General features: G+C 36.0%; 1 protein-coding gene across 9 annotated transcripts in view; it reads right to left on the bottom strand.

Moving 5' to 3' along the window:
• EPHA5 (EPH receptor A5) overlaps window positions 1-24,617 on the bottom strand; it is a gene marked incomplete at both ends in the record, with an annotated part of 329,203 nt that overhangs the window by 252,108 nt on the left and 52,478 nt on the right. For all 9 annotated transcript variants that reach the window (XM_079777090.1, XM_079777092.1, XM_079777091.1 and 6 more), the window contains one exon: window positions 3,956-4,619. In XM_079777090.1, coding sequence (XP_079633216.1) covers window positions 3,956-4,619 — 664 coding nt within the window. The remainder of the gene's footprint in view (window positions 1-3,955; window positions 4,620-24,617) is intronic.

Raw genomic sequence — 24,617 nt, 5'->3', positions numbered from 1 at the left:
TGATGTTAATCTTACATATAAAAAATGAAACTGAGTTATTAAATGTAAATGTATAATAAGGCCACCTTATCAACATATTTCAGTATATGATGTTTTAAGTTCTACAAAAACCACTAAGATGACCTCTATAATAGTTAATATATCACGGGCCAATCACATATGATTTCACACCTTGAAAATTTGGCCTGAGAATCTTAGGACTAAGAAAGGATGGATTTAAAATACATCAACTTTGTAAACAAGGATATTTTCAACTGATAAATACAAAGATAAATAAATCAATAATTTTAAACCACAGTATTCTTTTATGCCTTTGCACATTCTATTTCCTCACTTTGAATTTGTTGTCCCTACCTTTTGATTTCTTTCTCATTCCTTAAAGAACATCACCTCTGCCATTGAGGATTATGTAATCTGATAGGGGTGGGGAGAATCGTTAATCAAATAATAACAAATAGGTGCAAAATTATAACTCTAATAGGCTCTTTGAAGGAACAATTATATGAGTAAATAACAGGCCTGACTTAGTCTTGAAGGGTCAGAGAACGCCTTCCTGAGGAAGAGGAGTTGGACCACAGAGCTGAAGGATTAGTATGAGTTAATCTGGCATTAAGGAGGTAAAAAAAAAATGTTTAAGGGAAGGTAACAGAATCACAGAAGAATTAGAGAAAGTGAGCAAATTGCCTTTGAGAAATTGGAAGGAAGTCAGTGTGGCTAGTGCATAGTGGATGGGAAAAGAATAGTTTAAGATGTGTTCAGAGAGATAATAGGGTCAAAACCATACAGGATCTGCCCTAACTGGTTTGGCTCAGTGGATAGAGCATTGGCCTGTGGACTGAAGGGTCCCAGGTTCGATTTCGGTCAAGGGCATGTACCTTGGTTGCGGGCACATCCCCAGTAGGGGGTGTGCAGGAGGCAGCTGATCGATGTTTCTCTCTCATCGATGTTTCTGACTCTCTATCCCTCTCCCTTCCTCTCTCTGTAAAAATCAATAAAATATATTTTTAAAAAACAACCACGCAAGATCTTAAGCTACTGTAAAAACTTTATTTTAAAGAAAAACTACTGAAGTATTTCAAGTGTAGGTGCTGGGGTTAGGTGAGGCCTGAGGATAGGTGTGTGAAACAACCAGATTTGCATTTTTGTAGACATGATACATTCACATGGCTAAAATAAAAAGTGTATACAAAGTCATTGGTTAAATTTGATAATAAAGTTCTAACCAGATATGCTTATAGATTGGAGGGGAAGAAAACAGAGAGACATAAATGATTTTACAAGATAATTGGGTTGCCATTTCTATAACTATTTTGTGATAGATTAGAATTGGGTAGTGAGTAGAAAGGAAATGTTAAGAATGATTCATAGAATTCTGGCCTGTCAAAGATATTTCTAAAACACTGAGATCTTCACTTAAAAGTTTGGGGATAGCAGAATAAGATCATAGAATAGAGCAGTGATTGCGAACTGGTGTGCACAAGAATTTTTAAAACATGCAATACCTGACTATTTAGTCAGGGGTACTGGCCTTTTATCCCTTAGATGGTCAAATGAAAAACGACAGCTAACACAACAATAGCCATCTGATGTGAATGAACCAAAGTATATCCATTTTTTGTTAGATTGGCAAATGTGTGCGCAGACTTCAGTAATTAGCTTATGTAGTCCATGAGATGAAAAAGGTTGAAAATCTCTGGTTTAGCTTTATGGTGGAATTTTATAAGACACTATGCACATACATTTGCTTGCATGTATATATAGATATAAATGTCTAGGGAATAGCTATGATGCCTTAATTTTCTAAAGCAAACCTTCAAAACCTATTTATTCATTCAGTGAGATGTTATTTATAGAAAAAATATTTGGACTTCCTCATAGTGTGGCCAGATACTATTTGTACACTGGAAAACACCAAGAGGCACTATTCATACAGACTCATTACAGTCTGTACAACAGCCTTCATGACCCTGCAGCTTTGTTCCTACTACTAGGGTGGAGTAGTAAACACATTGAGACAGAGTCCAGTTTAGTGACCTTTCCTACAGTATAGACTATGCTGCTCACCCCATTGTCTCTCAATTAAGTCTCTTTTCAATTATTAAGGCAAGAGTATGCTAAGAGAAAAGCATGCATCTAATGCATGCACTAAGACACATTCCTTCAGGACACTACTTCCCCAATATATTTTCATCATAAAGGTATTATTTTAATCCCAGGAGTAATAAAAATGTATCCTCTACAGATGCAGAGGTCTTTGATACCTTCTGTCAATCCGAATAAAGACAAAGGTCATTGTGCTCTGAACTAAAATGACCACATATTCTTCAAAATTACATAAACAACTAATCAAATAGAGCATGCTGCTTTATAATACTAGCAAACACATTTCTAGAAATGATAAGATTTATATTGTAAATATTTTAGAGAACAGAATGAAATGTATTCAATAGGTTATATTTGTTTCCACAATTATATATATCCTCACCTTACACTAAGAAGACTGCTAAAAAAAAAAAAAAGTTAAGGTAAAGTTATTTAGAATTTTCCTTTAAATCCAATCCTGAATAAAAACTAATTCATTTCCCTGACAATGTTAAAAGCATTCCTAAAAATAATTTTGATTTAATAAAACTTTATGTTTATGTGTGTGTGTGTGTGTGTGTGTGTCTAGAAATGTAGATTACATGACAAAACACCAACCATACACTTAAATACAGGAGACACAATACATATGAGCTAATGCCGAAAAAGGAAATTTAAAAATGGTGCAATATATTTCTAGAGAGAAAAAATTAAGCAGCATCACTGTGCTTTATAGGTAACTTCCCTAGTTTTGTTTCCCTGGATTTATAATCAATCTACATTCAGGCCTGAACAAACTTGAACAAGCCTGATTCACGTTATATATTGGATTTAGCAAAAACATGCACCTGAAGCTACCAGGTGGGACTAGGGTGACGTCTCAATATTTGGTTTTCTCCTTAGTTAATACACATTAACTCTCATTACCTATTAAGTACATGCATATCATGATGAAAGCAAGTACAGGTTCATAAGGATGAATAATTTTTTAAGAAAAAAATCTTCCTTATAAGCTGTTCTTTACTTTCACATAAAGTACTATCTTCTTGAAAAAGCCATTGATAAAAATCCAAATTTAAAAGGGCAACTCACTACATTGTGGGCAAAATGAGAGTGTTTTCAAATGAAGAGGGAAGAATGTATGATCAAGGTTCAATTTAAAATAAATTAAAATAAAAAGAATCTCCAAGTGAAAATTGCTTTGAAATAACCTTTTCGTATTAGCTCTATTTCCAAGCTGTTGTTTTCTTGGCTCTACTCCCTATGCATCCAAAAATGACCTGTAAATGTTTAAAAACCAACATGCAATGGCAATTATATGTAAATAACACAGTAAACTAAGTCCTGCAGCTTACAGATATTTCCCTATGGAGCTCATATGGCTGAACTTATTATTGAAGAATTTTTAAAAGGCAGTTAAAAGTATGCCCAAACAAGTCTCATCTAAGATTTGCATTTGGATTTTATAAAGCAAGTAAAATTACCACTTTCTCTTCATGGAGAGAAAATAACAGTAGAGTAGCAGATAATAATCATACAAATAAAGTTACATACAAAGAGATAATCCCTTGGTTTGAGCTGTTCAAAAATAAAACTTCTGAAGCTTCTGAAAGCAAAATGAATATGAAATATTACACTTCATGTAAGACACTTTCTGAGTATTAACTATGTATAGCCAATAAAATAGAACATTAAATCTTTCATCGTTGCCAGCCATTTTAAAATCCCGAGAAGAGAGATATCAAACTCAAAAGAAATGATCTCCATAAATTAGCCAAGTAAAAGGTCACCTGCTCATAATCCTTGGAGGAAGTACCTACACATGATCCAACTGAAGCAGGCAGCACCTGCGGATGCACAGGCAAGCCCTTACCTTGACAGGTGCCATTTTTCTCTTCATAGCCCGCCTTGCACATGCATTTCCCGATGGGCACCAGCCACTCCCCTTCCGCGCTGCAGTGCATTTTGGGTGGTTCCTCCGTCACCGAGTGGTTGACACAAGAGCCGGATACTTCCAGCAGCTGCGAAGAATCAGCTCCCGTGATTGTGTCAGGGAAGACAGCCAAGTGTCGTACCACAGAAGGACACTTCTTGTAGTACACGCGCACAGAAACCAGAGCGATGCAAGCACCCAGGTCTTGGAAGGCAAGATAAAATCCCGTTTTGCTTAGCGGTCCGACATCTCTAACCTCTGTGTTCAGTTTCATGACACGGTCCCCAAGATCAAGTTCCGTAAAGCTTTCATCAGCGGCAATGGTATCGATTTTGATGTATTGGTTTTCCTTGATGTTTCTCCCATGCTCATCATCTGACTCAAAGTAATACATGTTAAACGTTTCCTTGCAGGTCCCCAGTCCCCCAGGAAGGCTGTTGCAGTCCCGCAGAGTGAACTTAAGTTCTATGAAGATTCGGGAAGCACCTTCGTTAGAGATCCAACTGGTCAGAAGCCAGTTATTCTGATTCTGTTCCATAACTTTGCATACTTGGTATGTGTGGATAGGGGCATAATTTTCATCCACTTCACCAATCTCTTCCCACTGTATAATGGAAAATAGAAAAACATGTTTAAAAATTAGACAGTAGCCAGAAAAAAATAGTCAAAGAAAACTAATTCAGATGTGCAAATTTCTGTATACTTGATGTGCAGTATTGAGAGGAGGAGGAGCTATATAGCAAGTATAAAATTATAAAATTAGCTAAAATAGTAATTTACGATCTCCAGTGTAACTCATAGGTGAACACATATGAATAATATTACCCAGAAAATAACACCAACATGTATTTCAGTGTAAAGATAAAATATAGTTGAATGTGTATGCAGTTAACAACAAGGGACAGTGAAAGAAAAAATATGTATATTTGGAAGAAAATATATAGTCTAAGAGGTAAATAAAGTCTTAGAGTTAAAAGAAACAATATCATTTGAAAGACACCAATGAGAAAATAGTAGTAAATGAGGAAAAGAAGAAAGGAAAATGTGACAAGTGAAATCACACTTATGTTCTGGCATGTTACAAATAACACGTGAATGTAATAAAACATGAAAGAGAAGTCATTAGTTTACAGTTAATAATGTATCTTTATTTCTTTGAACCAATCTGTGTTGGACAGTTTTTACAAGTTGGATAACTAAATGTTTATTCATAAGTGTATCCACTAATATAAACCTAGAGACATATAATATAGAGGTAAAAATTACAGATCAGTAATATGTAGAGCCTTGTCATCTCAAATACTGATGTGCTTTTATATCCTGGGAATGCATTAATTCTTTTTTACCAATGCATCATTTTATGCATGCCCTTAAGAGTTCTAAGTATATACAGAATGTAGAAAAATTAAGTATAATTTATACAGCTCACCTGTAGGTGAGCGTGCTGCTGGGGTCTGGCTGATCTAGTGTGAGCGAGATGGGCCAGGCATGCCCTGGAGCCCTCCCGTGGTCCCTCCCTGGCTGGCCAACCTCCTGTGTCCCTCCCTGGTCCTGATCATGCACCAGTGGGGTCCCTTGGCCTGGCCTGCACCCTCTTGCAATCTGGGACCCCTCAGGGGATGTCAGAGAGCCGGCTTTGGCCCGATCCCACAGGCCAGGCTGAGGGACCCCACTGGTGCATGAATTCATGTACTGGGCCTCTAATGAAACCATAATGACTTTCAATAAATCCAGAATGTGATTTCAGATATCAATAGAGATAAACTTGATAGGACCTCATTTCTTCAGACACAAAATTAAATACAGCATTATATCTTGGTTCTGTTCAACTGACAAAAACGTGACAAATGTGTTGTCCCAGCGATGCCCATAAATCATCTACCTCTGATGGCCCCTCTCAAAATTCTAGCTGCCATTAGACAGGCATAGTAAAATGTGCTAATGAGGGAAAACTTCTGAGCTCCTTAAATTCACAAGAGAAACATCAAGATTTTATCTCTAACAACCTTCACATGATGGTGTTATGGGAAGCCTTAGTTCATTTCATTTCATCTCACTTTTCCTCTCTCAGAATGTATTTAAACTCCTACTTAGCAGTTTGCATTTCTAACTCAGCCTTCTATTTCAGCACTCTGTCATTAATCTACTTACATTTTTTTTTCCTGATGCAATCCAGGGATCAATCTCTTTATTATACTTATTAATCATGAATGCCATGATTAATAATTCATGAAAAAGAGCACCACCACTAACCAAGTGAAAACAATAAAAATAACTTACTGTAATGAGATTAATTAAAAGATATCCTTTGAATTAGTAAAATAGAAAATAACACTGAAATGTTCTCAGAAAAGAAGAATATCAAAATGCTACATTATCTTTGTTTTATATTTCAATTTATAATAGTCTTCTGATACAAAACACAGAAGATTTCAAATCCTTGGCTTTAATTCATGTATAGAGGTTATATTTCTGCAACATATATTCCAATAGGACCCTGCTAGCAAGTAAAAGGAAATGGATAAAAGGAATTGAAACAGCAGCTTCTTCCAAAGTTATAAAGCAAGCATTTCACAGTCTTTGCCTGTACAAAGTTGAAGGTACCACAAATATTATTAAAAATGCAAGCTAAGAAGCACTTGACAAGACAGTTTAATATTTACTGCTTTGGGTGATAATTTCAAAGTCTGTGCATAAGTATCTGCTTCTCTGAATATTCTCAATTAAGAAGAGAAATACTGTAATTTTCTTTGATGTTAAAATTTATTATGGTGGTATTTTATTTATTTTTCTTTTCAAATCTCCAAAATATAAATGAAGTCTCAAATTTTCTATTTGTAATGAATGAATAGAAATATTTTAATTTAAATAATTATGGCCATAAGCCATTCAAAGAATCAAACACATAATATATACACATTTCCCGTACATATCTTCTCCTATTTAGATAAATATGCTAAGAAATGGACAAATTATTTCATTTATTTTAAATTGGCTAAAATAAAACTTTGAGTTCTCCCAAGATTCCCCCCCCCCCCTCCTTTTAATACAAAGAGGATTTCCTGTCATCATCAGGAAAATCTTACCTATGAAAATGAAAGGAGAGGATGGAGAGAAAGTAACAGTCATTAAGAACTTAAGAACCTGGAAGGTATATTCTTAGACACTTTTGCAAATGTCATATCAAGGATATTACTGTAACATAATGAAGGGCCCTGATAGAAAACACAATATTTTCTGCTCAATTGTATTGGATTTCTTATAATCCATGGTTTAATAAAAGTATTTGCTAATCCTTTGATTACTACAAATGAGGCGCCTCGGCATTTGGAAAGTGTGGTCACTGAATGCAATATGGAGACTGCAGCTCTGTTCTTCCCTTCCAGCTACTCCTCAAGGCCCAGCCTCTGAGCCCAGGCTTCCGTGTTTGTTTCCTCTAGCTACACAGACAGCTTGGGCAGGCTTGATATCTCTCCCAGATGCCTGGGCTTGCTTCTTTTCCCACTGGACACTGAAAAGTCCAAGTCATTTGCATTCTAATCCTATGCCTGGCCAGGCATCACAAGTCAGCCACATTCATCAGAAGTGTGGAAGAGAAAAAGGACTTATTTTCATATCCACATGTGCATATGGAGTTACCAACTTTTGCTACCTAAGCCATTAAGAACTATTTTCTCCCTGTCTGCCTCTCATTGCTCTATTAGGTTTCCAGCCCCAAGCTCCTAGGTCTCTTAGCCTCTTAGTATCATCCTCATTTCCAATCCTCTAGCCCATACATCACTTCCTTTGCCTTCAAAGCTTAAAAACACAGATTCAGGAAACAGCCCTTATATTATACCCCCGCCCCCAATACAGATAAGGAACCATCAAATGAACAGAATCGATTTTGACCTTTCAAATGATCAGGAGTGCCTAGCATCTAGTTCTGTTTTCATTATTGTGTTTCTGTGTACTTTGTTTTTTAACCACAGATCAATATATTAAGGTTAAATACAGAGGTAAGAAACTCTGTTGTAAAGGCCTGAACAGAAACACTTGATTGCTCTTGTACAGAGGAAAAATCATCAGCCTGAAGCCCCAGTTTTAGTCCCAGCTCATCTATCATCTAGATGTATAAACTGAGACCCCTCACTGGCACGCTGACTGCATTGTTTAGAGCAAGCATGTCAAACTCGCAGCCCACGGGCCGCATGCGGCTCAGAATGAATATTTTTGCGGCCCAGCCAATATAAGGGTATGTAAGAAACATTTTAATAAAAATTTCATAACTTAATTTTTACAGTATCCTGTTATACGTGATTATTAATAATGAACTACAACGTTCGCTAATACTGATTACTGCGCCTTATGCACAGGCGCACTATTTCTCTCCACTAACACTAGCAGCGAATATTTTAGCAGCCCATTGCCACTCATTAGTCTTGGACTGACTTGTTTGGTGTGCGCAACAGGAAATATTCTGCTTTTGGAGAATAAGAAAAATAGGTTTATTTGTGTTACGCTTATTAATTTGTGCAGTTATTCAGTGTCTGGTAAGTTAATGTTCAAGAAAATATATTAATTTTTATTAAAAATGTTCTATTATTTTATGTTAACAATTACTCATTTATTTCAGCCCTTTGTATTCAGTATGTCTCTATCGAAAGAAACCTATGTTTCTAGGAAAGTTGAAGCTTTTGGGTTTTTGTGGCCCACATAAACTTAAACCTTGTTTATTTGGCCCGCATTAATTAGCCTTTGAGTTTGACATGCTTGGTTTAGAGTGAGAATTGAAACTGTCCAAGGTTTCTAATATCTAATGTAAAACAGCAGGAAGGGCCTTAAAAGACCTGATTCTACTCCTCATTTTTTTAAAAAAAATATATTTTATTGATTTTTTACAGAGAGGAAGAGAGAGGGATAGAGAGTTAGAAACATCGATGAGAGAGAAACATCGATCAGCTGCCTCTTGCACACCCCCTACTGGGGATGTGCCCACAACCAAGGTACATGCCCTTGACTGGAATCGAACCCGGGACCTTTGAGTCCGTAGGCCGACGCTCTATCCACTGAGCCAAACCGGTTTCGGCTACTCCTCATTTTTGAAATGAGAAAACTGAAGACAGGAGAACAAAAAGAAATTCTCCAAGCTCACAAAAAACAGGCTGAGCATCTCAGCAGCCCTGCTGTCTGTCTTCCATGTATGGATTTCTGTGCGGGATTCCCAGGACTGCACTGATTGCAACTATGCTCGGTTGCAAATAAATTCACATTTTCTTCAGACATCATTCCTACCTTCCTTTCTTCTTTCTGCTTTCATTTGTTCTTTCTTTCTTCCTTCCCTTTCCTTCCCCCTTTCCTTCCTTCCTTCTTATCTTTCTATCTCTATATAACTTACACTCTGAAACACAGATATGATGGTAGAGACATTTTTATCTTTTTCTCTACTATAACTCAGAGTCTGTCGCCACAGGGCACAACATATGGCATTTGATAGAGATTTTGTAATGAATACATAAATATCAAACATATACCCAACCCTCTTTTTCCAAAGATGCACTAATTTGAAAAATTCAAACATCATAATTAAATATGATTTGTCTTTTGATTGAACAAAAATAAATCTGATTCTTTGTAAAATTTCTGAATTTTATAAATTAAAATAAAAAGTATAAATTCATAATTTTAAAAGTTAGTCATCAGTAAAAAGCTCTAAGCATTTAAGACATTTTCTTAGTCCAATCATTTGTATAATTATTTTGTATTTAATTTAGTATATTAACCTGTAAAACTATTTTTCATTAGCATTTTATTTTACCAATTATAACTTTCAGCTTAATTTAGAAATACACTATTTTGAACATGATATGTTTTAAAATACTATGTTTTATTTTTCACTCAATAGCTTTCTTCATTGTTCTGCATAGATTAAAAGCCTAGGATATAGCATATCAGTCAGTGGCCCTATATTTCTTATTTCAATAATATAAAATTAGGATCATCTTAGTGATTTTCTTTGGCAGAGAAATGTTACAATATGGCTCAGTATCAGTTGCCTCCAGCTTCACTCCGACATGCCCAAAGCATAACTCTAAGATCACAATATTTTGTATAATTTCTTTGAAAGGCTCCAAAAAGAACTGAAATCTAGGCTTTCATTTTATTGAAAATATTGTTAGATGTAATAGTATTTTATGATTTTCTCTGTGTGCATTTGTTTGTGTGCATGTATGTAGATAGTATATTTCCTAACTTCACTGAAGATATCCTGACCTAAAATTATTAACTGCTGTTTTAAAAAAGTAGTACCTCTCATGATCTTATCAAGTGCCTGGGAAATAGTTTTAATATGGAAGTTAGGCACTTTACCCATTTCATTCAGTGAGTAACACATTCTAATTGCTACCTCATAATAGTTTACCTGAAGTCTAGAATTTCTGTAAATTTCCTGCTATTGCAAAAATCAAGTGAAACACAATATAAAAATAACAGAAACTTCAAACACACCAAAGATCTTTTGTTTTTCTTCTAATTAGCGTCTAATTAATTATAGTAATTTTGATTTCAGATTTTTAGTTTCATTATTTCCTGTATTTTTTTCAATTTTGCATTACTAATTAAAATTAGGAGAAATATACTCAAGAACCCAAGTAAATTGCTTATTTTCTTATTTTCTTCAGGTGCATGATGTATGATTAGCATTATTCTTCCCCATAACATTTTATAAAATGTACTATGCTTACATACAATCATTATGTTTCCTTCCTATTGAAAGTACAATTGAGCTCATTTGTCTATGTGTGCATGCAGAAGTCTGCTATTGCCTAATATATTCAATCCAGGACATTTATTGTGAGTAAAACAGGCCAGAAATTCTTCAAAGCATAAGTGACTTAGGAACATGATTAATGGCAGACAAGATGAGGAATCCTATTATTGTTGGGACTGACTTTTTTTCCTGTTTGTTATTATTAACTCTGATGTGTTACTGCTCACTACATGCCATTTCTCATTAGGAATAAATACCATATTATTAAGACCTGTGCATGTTGGGTCAAAATATGCGGCCCTAGTCCACCTCCTTGTCCAGTGGCTGCCCAACTGCTTAAACAATGAGGTTCAAATAGAAGAGCAAACTACATATTGGTTCATAATGCTTTGAAAGATATTTTATTATAATTCAAAATTAATCCTGAATGTGTGAAACTTCAAAAGTAATATATACAGGAGGAATAGTTTAGAGCTACAGCTAGTCAACTCGTATTTGAGAAGACTGCTTTCTCCAATTTCCACTCTATACATGACATAAACTAACAGAACACAACCACATCATTTTGCAGATGAGTAAACTGAGGCCCAGAGCTATTGACACACTAATTAGTGCCTGATTAATATCTGTGGTCAGAACTCTCTGGTATTAACAATGTTTTCCCTCTTTGAGGAATTAACATTATAATGCATATAATGAAGTGGCAAGTGAAGTCATTTTAACCAACAAAAGAGAAAAATTTTCAATATCTCATAATCAAAGTATTTATGTGTTCAAAAAATAAAATCGTACCCTGGCCAGTGTGGGCCAGTTGTTTGGGCCAGTTGGATTCCAGGTCAGGGAACATACCTGGGTTGTGGGGCTTAGGCGGCATGCAGAAGCTGGATTCCAGGTCAGGGCACATGCCTGGATCGGTGTGTGTGTGTGTGTGTGGGGGGGGGGGGGGGGGTAGGGGTTAAGGGGCATGCAGGAAGCTACCGATCTATGTTTCATGCTCACATCGATGTTTCTATTTCTCTCTCTCTCTCCCTTCCTCTCTCTAGAAATCAATTAAAATTATTTGAAAAATAAAATTGTTAGTCTTTGTTGTAGAACTAACAGCATCTACCTTTCCTTAAACAGTTTTCTGAATTTTGGATCAAGATCAAGCATAGTCCATTGAGCAACAGAAATATTGTGATTTATATGCACAACCACAAGGACAACATAGTTTTAAAAGAATGAAATATATAATATGTAGTTCCTATTTCAGAAATTTAATTTCTCTACTATCTATGACTCTTCAGTAAAATATATATCAAAAATAATTTGAATCAATAATCTTGTTACATTTCCTCAATAATATAAATATTGCATCAAACAGAAGCTTGTTATTTAAAACATCTTTAAAACTCATGAGTATGATGTAGCAATATTGTTAGAAATAACTCAATTAATTTTCTATGCATGAAGTAAAGCCGAAGTCGATTACTTTATAGCCTGTGGAATAGTACAAATATTTATGGGATCAAATTCAATTCATTCGTACCAGAAAATATAATGTTGTCTGTACTCTCTGGTCTTTATTCTCCCCTCATTTTTCAGTAGATAACATTAAACTTCTGATATAGGCTTTACAATAGCACCCATAAATCAATTCTATTCACATCTCTCATTAATTGTGTTCTAGTAATCAGTGGCTATTCAACATGAATTTCCATCTCATTTTTTGTTGGGAAACAGCCACATTAGGGCTATGTTCTCATTCGCATCTAGTGATTATATTGCCATACTATAGACTAAAGCACACAGCATCCACTTGCCATAGCCGTGTTAACAAAATTCTGTAGAAATGGAGCCCATCTACAGTTAGTGCTGTCAAGTCAGGAGCTGGAACTCCCATAGAGAAGAGCCTTATTTTATCAGAATCCCAGTTCTTCCCTATTGGAGTTGAAAGTAAAAGAAGGAACAGCCATGGGTCCATTGCAAGTTGCCCCGCTGTCATTTTTTTTTTTCCAGCTGTGTCTGTTCAAAAAATTAATTTCAACAAAAAATTGCTCAGTGAATGAAACTACACACTTCTTACCAAAAACTTAATGGTGGTGGTTTAAAATGATTAGTGATATTTTTAAATCAAGATTTCTAAATTTTTGGTGTTTCTTTTTATATGTTTTTGATCATTAGTTTAATGCAAATTTAATTTTTACCTAGAATGCAGTGTTTTTTTTCTTTTTTCTGTTAATCCTCACTTGAGTATTTTTTTAAATTGATTTTTAGAGAGTAGAAGGGTCAGAATTAGGAAGGCAGGGAGAGAGGGAGAAAGAGAGAGAGAGAAAGAGAGAGAGAGAGAGAGAAATATCAATGTGAGATGTTTACCTCCTGCACGTACCCCAACCAGGGCCAGGATTGAACCTGCAACCCAGGTAGTGCCCTTGACTGAAATCAAACCTGAAACCCTGCCCACACCCTGACCACTGACAAACACTGGCCAGAGCTAGAATGCAGCTTAACAACAGGGCACACTATCTGTAGACAGTAATTGATTAATATTTATAAAAATGTTTTATCAAGTCAATCTATACCTTATTATATTTTAATAGTTAATTTGTTTTTAAGAATAACTATGAAAATTGTTTTTTCTCGAAATACTAAGAATTCTAGGCAAATATAAAATCTTTATAGCATTAATAAAATTGCAGCAGTAAGGAAATCTTACATTTATTCTTCCCACTTGGTCTTTTGCCTATATTTTTTCTTTATCTTCCTATATTGTTCCTATATCATCTGAGGCCTTTTGCTTCGGTTAGTTAATAACCAGAAGTGGGAATAGTGAAGTTAATCTAGCAGTGTGATTTTGACCTTAGAATTCAAACAAGTTATGAATTGACTTTTTCTCAGCTTATGAACACAATTTCTTTCACCACCATTGCATAGTAACAGGAAACATAAATAGAGTAAATGCAGATAACAGATAAGTCTAATAATGGCACAGATACATATAATTTTTTAGCTTAATGGATCTTAAATATTATTTGGTACTTCTATATCTACTTGTAGATGAATAAACAGGAGTCTTGGTATAATAAAGGATATATCTATAATTATAGAAGGTAGCTGTCCTTGACTTGTATTCACTGTCCTATTTGCTACACAATTAATAGTTTTTCTGTTATATAACAGTCCTTAGAAAATATTGTTCAGTGGACTCCTGGACATCTTGAACTCTTTTATAATAGTTTTCCATTCCACTTTTGGCTGGTTATCCTATATAATAAAAGGCTAATATGCAAATTGTCTCCTCAACCTGGAGTTTGACCAGAGGGCGGGACCAACCAGCCAACCGCCCACAGCCCCTCCCCCTGGCCAGCCTCTCCCCCTGATGGCCCTTCCCCTGACCCCCCCACCTTGGCTGGCCCCACCCCCAATCAGCCAGATCCCAATCAGGGGCGGGCCAATCCAGCCGGACCCCAACTGTGCACGCATTCACACACCGGGCCTCTAGTACTGAATATAAAATAATTCTGTACATTTAAATGTATGTTTATTAGGAAAAACACAGGCAGATACGAAATAAAGTTTTAGAAGGGCAATAGGGAACAGGGATTCTTCCATTCTAGGAGTATATATTAGTAGCCAAATTTGGGGATCTATTTGGCAATACAAGACAAATTTTAAAAATACTTTAAACCAGGGTTTTCACAGGTGACTAAGGATACATACTCCAACATGACACCTCCAATATTAAAAAATAGCCAAACATTATTAAACACTTACATTGCCATTAATAGGAATACGTAAAATTTGTTATATTCATATTATGCATCACAGTATAAGAGTTAACATAAGTTTGTTTATATATAAATCTCAAATATATATAAGGTAAAATGAACATTTTAAAAAGAGTAAAACATTTTGATATACTTTAAAGTAAATAAAACAATACTATAAATTACATCTTATTACATGCATATAATCATATAGTGATAATGTATAAATGAACAGAAAAAATGCACTGTGCTCATGAAAACAGATCAATAAAAAGGATCCAATCTAAAGAACATAAAAAGATATTGAATAAAAATGGACAAAGAATCAGAAACCTCTCAGACAAAATTAAGCATATCAACGTATGTGTAATGATAGTCCCAAAAGAGGAGAAGAAAGAAAAAAAAAGAAAAAAAGACAGAGACACTATTTGAATAAATATAAAAGTTTTCCCAAATTTGATGGAAAATATTGATGTTCAAATCTCAACTGCCCATTGAACTCAATTAGGATACATACAAAGACACATTACAATAACACTGCTGAAAGCCAGGATACTAAAATATTTTGAAAGCTGCAAAGGAAAACCAATCTTCAAGTAGAGAAGAACAAGAATATAATAATAAGTTGCCTCCTCAGCAAAAGCAATTACAGGCCAGAATAACAGTGGAATGACATATTCAAAATGCTGGGGGTTGGGGGGAGTCAATTAAGAATTTTATATCTAGCAAATATAAACTTTATAAGTGAAGGTGACTCAAAACTCACCAGGAAAAACTATAATCCCATTAGAAAATGGACAAAAGACACAAAAAGGCATATTACTGCCAATAATATGCAGATTGCAAGTATACACATGAAGATATGGTTTTGTGTTGTTTTAATATACGTTTGTATTGATTTCAGAGAGAGGGAGAGAGAGAAACATCAATGATGAGAGTCTCATAGATTGGCTGCCTCCTGAATGCCCCCTACTGGGTTCGAGCCTGCAACCCTGGCATGTGCCCTGACCCAGAATCAAACCATGACCTCTTGGCTCATAGGTCTACACTAAACCCCTGAGCAACACTGCCTGGGCTGAAGATGCTGAATGTCATTAGCCATCAGTGAAATTCAAATTAAGACCACAATGATGTATCACTATATACCTATATAAAGAATTTCATTTTTTAAATAGTGACACCACCAGATACTGATGAGAATGTGGAAAAAAAAAATGAATTCCTCATGCATTGCTAGTAGAAAATTAAAATATTACAGCACTCTAGAAAATAAGAAGTTTCTTACAAAAGTAAACATGGAATTACTATACAATGCAGCAATTTCACTCTTTGATTTTAATTCCAGGTAAATGAAAATTTTTGTTCACACAATTACCTATACATGCATGCTCATAGAAGATTTATGTTAAATATTCCCAAAATTATAATCAGCCCAGATGACCTTCAATAAGTGAAGGGTTAAACACACTGTGGTACAAATATACCATGGAATTATACTTACTATATAAAGAAACAAACTATTGATACAAGTAAAAATTTGACTGGATCTCCAAGGAATTATGCTAAGTGAGAAAAACATCTCAAAAGTTAAATGCTGTATGAGTCCATTTATAAAGATTTTTGTAATGACAGAATTTCACAAGTGGAAAAGAGCTTAGTGGTTGACAGAGGTTAGGGATTGGGGGTGGAAGAGGAAAGATTAGAATGTGGTCATAGAGAGATCCTTGCCTTATTTTCTCTGTTTTGTATTGGAGAGATGGTGAATGCACAAACCCACAGGGGTGATGAATTTGTATAGAATATAATACACACAGAGACACACAGCCAGAGCAGAAAAGGAAAAGAAAGAATTGAGATATACAAGGATGAAAGACCAGGAGAAACTTGCATAATTAATGGACAACATTGACAAAAATTGGAATTCAGATTAATCTGACTTACTTCAAAGCTCATCTTTAATTCATTACATTATGATGCCTCTCAAAGTAAGAGTTTACGGGAAAAGAGTCTTTCCTACGTAAACTAATGAATGGGGTACAGGAAATCACTCTCTGATATTCTTACCAAGGCACAGCCATATTTTTTATTCCCAAAATTCTACTCTATATTTTATTTTTATTCCTCCTCAACTATGAATTAAAGCTTAAGTTATTAAAGTAAAGACACTCAAAGTATTTTCTATGCAAGTCGAATATTTTACAGAAAACAAGTGTTTCTTAGCAAAACAACTATGAAGCTCTGCTTAGTCTATCTCTTTTTAAGATATTAAAATTGAAAGCTTTGATAAGACTATGCACACATGTAAAGTAAATCTGTATAGTACACAGATCCTTATGATATATAAAACTTTGCAGTAAATTATCCTATTTACTTTTAAATACAGGGTAGGCAGGGCAAAAGTAGGTTTACAATTGTTTGTATGGAATAATTAATACATAATTAATAAATAATAATAATAAAATAAAATTTTGTGTTTTGCATACTCACAAATATAAACCTACTTTTACCTACCCTGCATTATACTATTTTCCATGTTTGTAGTGCCAGAGAACTCTTTTATTCATAACACATACTAGCATTCGACTGAACACTGCAGAGAACATATTTTGGCAAATTCTAATTTTGTTGTCAACTGACAATTGCTTCAGTGTAGCTACTTACTGGGGTACCAGATCATAGTTGCTTTAATTCTAATATTCCCTTGCCAAACATTTTTCCCAGTACCTAATTGATATCCTTATTGTCAGTTTACATACCTATATGCTCCAATGGATTCATTCCAGGACAAAAAACAAAACAAAAAAAAAAACCTTGTTATTAATTGTTTGTGCATCCCCAATGTTTAGAATTATGTGTAGAGAACTGTGCAAATTCAGTATTTATTGATTGATTATAAGTACATGAGAATGAAGGAGTTAATGAATAAATGAACAAAAAAAAAATGGATGAATGAAAATACCCGGAGCCATTTGATTTACTCTTACTGCTTTACTCAGTGGTGTGCTGAGACTTAAGAGAAAGACAACAAGAAGTTTTGAGTGAGTTATTTCTCCCTCCTTTTTCTAGAAGCAATTTAGTCAAAGAACACTTGGCATGTCAACCCTGAAATGTTGCCAGCCTTTTGCTCTGGCCACTATTTTTTCCCTCTCAATAATAACTCCCTCCAGAAGAATGGCAAGGAAAGAAAGAGAAGGTTAAACTCAATTCTGTCAAATGCTGTTAAGACTTGGCAGCTCCAGGAAGGGTTTTATAGTGAGGAGAATTGAATCTTGTGGAAAAGGGGGCTACCTGAATCCCTGTGAATTTCATTTATCTGTGTAGCTCTGTTCCTAATTATCACTGGTAAGTGACAGTTGGCAAGCCCATGGAGGTCTCAGAAGATTGTGACATTGTATTAAATGGTCGAAACATAACATTTAGAAACTTCAGTGATTCTTGCAAATAAAAGAACAATTTATTTTCTGCGATGTTGAGGCTTGCCCTAGACAGTTTCTTTTCACATAAAATAGGATGTTAAGGTTATATCATGGTCTCTGAAATTTCTACCGTACAAGATCTAATTAGTTGGGCTAAATGTAAAGTTCAAGCACTGGGACAGAGCTTCTCGTTCACTTACCTCCAAAGGAAGAATAGGACTCTAATGACTCCAGTTCACACACTCGAATTTAAAAGACTAAACAAAAACGTTTTTTGACATATATCTGGTAAGTAGTAGATTCTCAACAATTTCTTAACTATATTTAATTACAATCATTTAAAAAAGTGCATCCTATCAAAAGAAAATAGTACAAATTTAATTATTCTAAAACTAGAGGCCCAGTACACAAAATTTGTGTACAGATAGGGACCCTAGTGGCTGCCGGCTGCTGGCTGCTGGCTAGGGCCTTCCTTCCCTGGCTGCTGGCTGCTGGCCAGGACTTTCCTTTGTTCTGCACCGACCCCTGGTGGTCAACACACATCATACCAAGCGATTGAATACCCATACCCTGTCGGTTGAATTCCAGAGGGGACACTTTGCATATTAGGCTTTTATATATATATACTAGAGGCCTGGTGCACCAAATTCGTGCAGGGGGTATGTGTGTCCCTCAGCCCAGCCTGCACCGTCTCCAATCTGGGACCCCTCAAGGGATGTCCAGCTGCCCATTTAGGCCCAATCCTACTGAGATTGGACCTAAATGGACAGTCGGACATCCCTCTCACAATCCAGCGCTGCTGGCTCCCAACTGCTCACCTGCCTGCCTTCCTGATTGCCCCTAACCGCTTCTGCTTGCCAGCCTGATCACCCCCTAACCACTCCCCTGCCAGCCTGATTGATGCCTAACTGCTCCCCGGCCAGCCTGATTGCCCCTAACTGCCCTCCCCTGCAGCCCGGTCACCCCCAACTGCCCTTCCCTGCAGGCCCGGTCGCCCCCAACTTCCCTCCTCTGCCAGCCTGGTCACCCCTAACTGCCCTCCCCCGCAGGCTCAATTGCCCCCCAACTGCCCTCCCTTGCAGGCCTGGTCCCTACCAACTGCCCTCCCCTGCTGGCCTGATCACCCACAACTGCCCTCCCCTACTAGCCTGATCCCTCCCAACTGCCCTCCCCTGCTGGCCATCTTGTGGCAGCCATCTTGTATCCACATGGGGGCAGCCATCTTGTGTGTTGGAGTGATGGTCAATTTGCATATTACTCTTTTATTAGGTAGGATAGAGGCCTGGTGCACGGGTGGGGGCTGGCTGGTTTGCCCTAAAGGGTGTCCCGGATCAGGGTGGGGGTTCCCTTGGGGTGTGGGGTGGCCTGGGCGAGGGGCCTGTGTTGGTTTGCAGGCTGGTCATGCCCCCCGGTGACCCAAGCAGAGGCCCTGGTATCTGGGATTTGTTAATCTTCTATAATTGAAACTTTGTAGCCTTGAGCAGAAGCCTGGGCTGGCCAGGAAGCTTGGCTTCCTCCATTGCCATGGAAACCCGAGTCTCCGGCTGGCTCCAGTACTGTGGCTGCCACCATTTTTGTTGGGATTTATTTATCTTCTATAATGAAACTTTGTAGCCTTGAGCGGAGGCCTGGGCCAGCCAGGGTGTGCAGGATGCTTGGCTTCCTCCATTGCTATGGAAACTCAAGCCTCCTGCTGGCTCTGTGGCCACAGCCATCTTGGTTGGGTTAATTTGCATACTTGCTCCTGATTGGCTGGTGGGCATGGCTTGTAGGTGTAGCGGAGCCACAGTCGATTTGCATATTATTCTTTTATTATATAGGATAAATGTAGCAAAGTGAATACTTATTGAATTTTTTTAAAAGCAAATAAAAAAGTTGTATAGATATCAATATTCTTAATTAAATTTCTTGCTTAATCAAAGATCTCTGAGTACTTTTAATTTGTTAATTTTCACAAGAATTTAGAGCCATGTTTTAGAGCTCACCGCCTTGCACACCTTGTAGTATCAAGGAATAAATACTTTTTCTTTTCAAAATCCTAATCCAAGAATATGTCTTTGGGGGGAAAAGAGGTTGTTTGTTTAATTTTCATTGATTTTAAAGAGAAGAAGGGAGGGAAAGAGAAAGAGAGAGAAACATCAATCAGTTGCCTTCCTGACTGGGGATGGAACCCAATACCTAGAAATGTGCCCTGACCAGGAATCAAACCTGCCACATTTCAGTGCAGAGGATGAAGCCCCAACCAACTGAGCTATACCAGCCAGGGCAACACAAATACCTTTTTGACGATCATTCTCTAAGAAGTTACTTTCTGATGCTGACACAGTTCATTTCTGCAGTGATATCTACAGAATAAGTAATATGCCCCAAATGTGCTAGTTTATGATTTTCTCACATTCAGTGACCAATATATACTTACATTCATGAGTAGATGGTTGCATTTATAATTCTGATAAGTTCCGATACTGAGACTTTCCATTCATAATTGACAATTGTATAAAATACATACTAGTACTTATCCTAGTCACAGAAGTTTGTCTCAAAGAGGCCAGTGAAAAAATAAACGGATCACATTGACAACCTTCGGACTGTTTGCATATTGTACACTCATTGACAGTGCCTTACTTCATTAATCTATGAAAAACAATATAATGTTTTCTACATAACTGGAAAACAGTCTTTAACCATGAGGACAAGTTATATTTGAGAATTTAATTTCCCTCAGACTTCCAAAATCCAATGAAATAAACATACATATAACATGTTTAAGCGTTTTTTAAAAAACCTGAACTATCTTTGTTAAAAGAAAGACATTAAAAAGGGAGCCTTGGTACTTAATAATAGAATATAAAACTTCATTCAAGATAGGACTGGTAACCATATAGAATATATAACTCCAAACACTGTATATTGATATTAAATAATTGATTTTGATTTATGAAGCCTGGTTTTGAAAATGTATTTCTAAATGAACAGTGATTGAGGTCATTTTTTTTCTATTTAAACTACCTTAATTTATTTTTTTCTCCACTAAAATACATACCTTAAAGCTGACACAATTAAACATCCAGCAAGAGAAGAACTGAGTGAGTCTCATTAATATATACTGTATATAGGCCAAGTTTTCCTAGGTAAGAATCTATATGCACATAATTCTCATTCAATGTAATGGGGTTATATATTTTTTTTTCTCTTGTAATTAATAATACTATTGCAAAGTTCCTACTTTATTTTATTCTTAGACACAATTTGTGTGACCTACAACAGAAGTTTCCAAACATTGATTTAACTGTCAATTTAGTCATACCACCTCTAGTGGATCGATTTATGGGTACTTATACATGACTTATGGAATCCTAAGTTCCAGGAATATGTATTATATTAATAGTAGAGGCCCAGTGCATGAATTCATGCACCATTGGGGTCCCACAGCCTGGCCTGTGGGATCGGGCCAAAACTGGCTCTCTGACTGCCACGAGGGGTCCTGGATTGTGAGAGGGTGCACAATTGGGGCCGGGGAGGGACGCAGGAGGTTGGCCAGCTGGGGAGGGCCCAAGGGAGGGCTCCAGAGCATGTCCGACCCATCTGGCTCAGTCTTAATCGGCTGGACCCCAACAGCAAGCTCACCCACCGGTCAGAGCATCTTCCCCCTAGTGGTCAGTGCACATCATAGCAAGTGGTTGAATGGCCTTAGTATATCATTAGCATATTATGCTTTGATTGGTTGAACAGTCAACTGGACATTTAGCATATTAGGCTTTTATTATATAGGATATGATAATAATTTTTAAAAATTTATTCAGAACTTAAAATGTGCCTAGAACTTTCCTAAATATTGTACATGTTTTAACACAGGTTATTCTTCTCAGGTCCAATGAGGAAGTTATTATTTAAATGAGAAAATTAGGAAAGTTAATGCTTGTGGAGCTATGATTATGACAATATCACTTCAGAGTTCTGGCTCTTTGGCTCTCATCACACACATAGTCTGTCTTTGGCAAGTCTAATGTCTAGCCAGATTTCTATAAAAATGTCCAATTAATGTGAATGACTATAGTACACTGAATCATAGACATTTATAGTATTGTTTCTCAAACTAAACAAAAGTTTCCTGAGAGGAGGAACACCATATTTTGGATCCTTCAGCACAATACTTGAATTCTAAAAACCTATTTGTTAAATGGATTCTTCCTTTCAAATCCTCCAAGCAGAAATTCACCAAAAACATCTGCACGAAGGAAACAGATAGCAAAACTTCCTCTCATGATATAGCCTATTCTTCTGTCATCTGATATAAATATTTTCTCCTACATCCAGCTCATTTCTTAAGAATCATACCTCAGTTTTTATGAGACACAACTCATTGCCATTAGCTATATATTTTTTACTTTAACATTTCTGAACATATTTAAGTTCTGAAATTTACTATCTGAGATTGCTGCTGCCCAACATTTGAGAACGCTAAATGTAATAACCAAAACGATATATACAGAGAAAGAAGTTGAGTTGAATTAAAAACTTGGTCCCACTCCCTCAAGTTAAAATCTATATGCATACTATTTTTTAAGTTAATAAAATGCCAACTCAATGTAATGTTTATTCATGACATTTAAATCCTATTTAGGTTTTTTTTTTTTCTTTTTCTATAAGCAAATGATTGCCATTCTTTTAGTTTGCCTATGGAGATATGTTACATCTTAACTTTTTTAAAAAAACATTTTACCTATGGTCTCTGTAGTATTTATATTTTGTTTATGATAGTTACACAGAATGAACAATCACTGAAAATCTCCTATCTGTTGATGGATGCAATCTTTCCTTTTTTATGAGAATCAAAGTCAAAATAATATTTCAGTTCTTAACTAGTTATATATGTGTACTATTGTCAAATGAATGCAGACCATGGTATTGGTTGAATATTTTTGGGCTACCAGTATGCTAAACCAGAAAAGAGATTAAGATTTTCTGCAAAAAAAATTTAAAGACATTTACTCTAAAATCAACCCAGGTAACTTGAAGAATCAGATAATGGATTTGAGATAAACTCCTAAAGGCCTCAATGCCTTTCCCATAAGAGGGAGAAAAGTAGAAAAACACAAGGTGGTGTGAATTTTCCTCTTAGAGATAGACAAGAGGAAAAGCAGAAAGTGAGGAATGAATATTCAGGGAGGAACATACTTCAATACTTCCATGTGCATAACCAGACATTCATATGTATCTAATCTGTGAACCAAGTAATCATTTTTTCCATGATATATTGAAACTCATTAGGAAAAGCAATGGAGTAATTTCTAACCCCAGACACTGGAAAAATGATACTCCCCTTAATCAGGATATAGGCTACTTTGAATAATGAACACTGCAGTCATGTTTAAGGAAGTTAAACAAGAGAAGATGAAATAAAAACATGGGAGAACATCTCTTGTTTACACAAATGGTTTCCTTCTTTACATATGCAGGCTATGACAATATGTACCAACCTAGAAGACACCTAGACGCAGAAGTGGCAAGTACTACTGTGGGAGACAATAAATGTATTGGTATAGTGACTCTAGATTTTAAACCTTTTGTAAATGAAGATAAGATATCCATATTTGATTCTCCAGAACAAACTACAGTCACTGGAACATAGTAAGTGGGTGATAATGTTCACATTATTTAATGTACACAGCCTGCTTTCTCCATTAGACTATGAGAAGCACAAAGTTTGTCTTTCATTTCTTCATGTCTATGTACATAGTATTTAGTACAAAACAGATTTAAAATAAATGTTATTTCATTGAGTAAATGAATGAAGGCACCAAAACCAAAATCGAGATTTTTCCTGAAATCAGAATACAGGACAAAAATTCAAATCTATACCAGAAATATATAGTCAGGTACCCTGGGACAAGAATGTGAGTTCAAATATTGGGTTAATCCCCAAAGCTCTACCACTGGGTTCTAGCATGGGATGTTTATATTAGGGCTTCTAGCATGTTGACAAATTTAATCCTGGGAATCTTCTAGGTGCTCTTTAGGATCTAACACTAGGCTGTGTGTTTCTGTGTGTGCCTGTATGTTGATGTGTTTCTGAGCATGTCAGATTTGAAAACCAAAGAAAAGGAGCATTGGGCATAAACATTACCATCAGTACCCTGAGTTCATAAGATAGGCTATCGTCCATTAAGTTCTCCATTTAAAGTTTCACTTAGATGTTATTTTTCTGAAGCCTAAGGAGTATGATTAAACTTTAAATGAGTGTCTTAAGGTTAAAATTATTCAGGCGGCCCAACTTGCTCTAGGCATCCTTGTATTAGTCCAACATAATTGCATTCTGTTCAGGTGTTTGTTTTTTTCTATAGAAAAGTGACTTTTTTGTTTCAAATCAACTCTAAACAGTATTTTGATATACTCTTCAAAGATAAACTGAAAGTATATTACAGTTCTTGATTAAATCTACCAACTAGGGTCTGGGTAGATACAGAGTTAGATATAACGGTAAATACCATACCTGTATAAAAATTTTCTAGAAAAACACAAACTTTAATTTAGTTTATTTGTTCACATATGAACCTGGGTGAATATGCCAAAGTGTATTCAAGGTAGAAGGAAAATGGCAGATTTGAAAAATCCTGAACAGTAAGTCAAGTATCCCAGTCTGTGATTGAACATATACATTTTACATCACTCCCAAATGATCTCCAATGGAC

Source organism: Cnephaeus nilssonii (genome assembly GCF_951640355.1).
Source record: "Cnephaeus nilssonii genome assembly, chromosome: 1".
NCBI lineage: Eukaryota > Metazoa > Chordata > Mammalia > Chiroptera > Vespertilionidae > Cnephaeus > Cnephaeus nilssonii.
Note: the sequence above shows the minus strand (reverse complement) of the source record. Positions and strands in the feature narration are given on the sequence as shown.